An 888-nucleotide genomic window follows, 5' to 3' on the forward strand; every position below is an offset into this window, starting at 1 on the left:
GAGGCGAAAAACTTTAAAAAAAACCCCTCCAGTGGCGCCAGCCGCTGCAGAAGAAAGGTAAATGCTATCCGACCAGACTTTTCTGGACAAAAAAATCCAACCAAGAACCAACAGCAACAAAAAAATCCCAAACCAAAACCCAAACAAAAAGCCCCAAAGAAATAAACCCCAAACACTTCCCTTCATCAGAACTAAGTTGAAAATGTCCAAATAACAAATGCATGATAAACCACACGTTATTTGTAAATTAAAATACTGGCCTCCAAGAGTTTTAGCAGAACAGAACCACACATGAAAGTAACGTATCTCATGCTTCCCAATACCTCAAGCTGGTAAATTGCTTGCATGAAGGAAAGCTCCAATGGCCATCATGAAATCATTTACCAGCCTCATATACGACATTTTTGCTGTATACTTGCTAAGTGATAAATCCTGATCTTTTGGGGGGATGGGGTGGTTATGTTTGAGGGGTTTTTCTGTGTTTTTTTTTCCCCAAACATGTTTTAATTCTCATATAAGGACCAAGGTAACAATTATACAAAGACAACTTGTGTATCTGTGGGACAGAGCTGTAACAGCACAAGCCTACACCATCTTCCTCCCAATAAAATATACATGAACTACCTGCAGCCATTTCCTGTTGCTTCTGTTTTTCAACCATTTCTTTCTCTCTCTGTTCTTGCAGTTTTTTTGCTCTTTCCAGTCTAGAAGTACAAGAGAATAAAAATATTGAGACAAGCAAAATCAACAGCAGCAGCTTATTTACATCACACATCATTAAAGCCGTAACAATTTCTGACCTTCTGGCTAGTGCTTCCTGTGCATCCATAGCTGTATTTCGTCCCCGAAAAGGTGGAGGGCTCGGACTCCGGCTATGACTCCTGCTGA

General features: G+C 40.2%; 1 protein-coding gene across 1 annotated transcript in view; it reads right to left on the minus strand.

The window, feature by feature from the left end:
• RSRC2 (arginine/serine-rich coiled-coil 2) overlaps positions 1-888 on the minus strand; it is a gene marked incomplete at its 5' end in the record, with an annotated part of 12,030 nt that overhangs the window by 2,765 nt on the left and 8,377 nt on the right. Inside the window, 2 exons of the mRNA XM_010143364.1 lie at positions 631-704; positions 801-881. Coding sequence (XP_010141666.1) covers positions 631-704; positions 801-881 — 155 coding nt within the window. The remainder of the gene's footprint in view (positions 1-630; positions 705-800; positions 882-888) is intronic.

The sequence above is a fragment of the Buceros rhinoceros genome, unplaced genomic scaffold (assembly GCF_000710305.1).
Source record: "Buceros rhinoceros silvestris isolate BGI_N320 unplaced genomic scaffold, ASM71030v1 scaffold34010, whole genome shotgun sequence".
In the NCBI taxonomy this organism is placed as follows: domain Eukaryota; kingdom Metazoa; phylum Chordata; class Aves; order Bucerotiformes; family Bucerotidae; genus Buceros; species Buceros rhinoceros.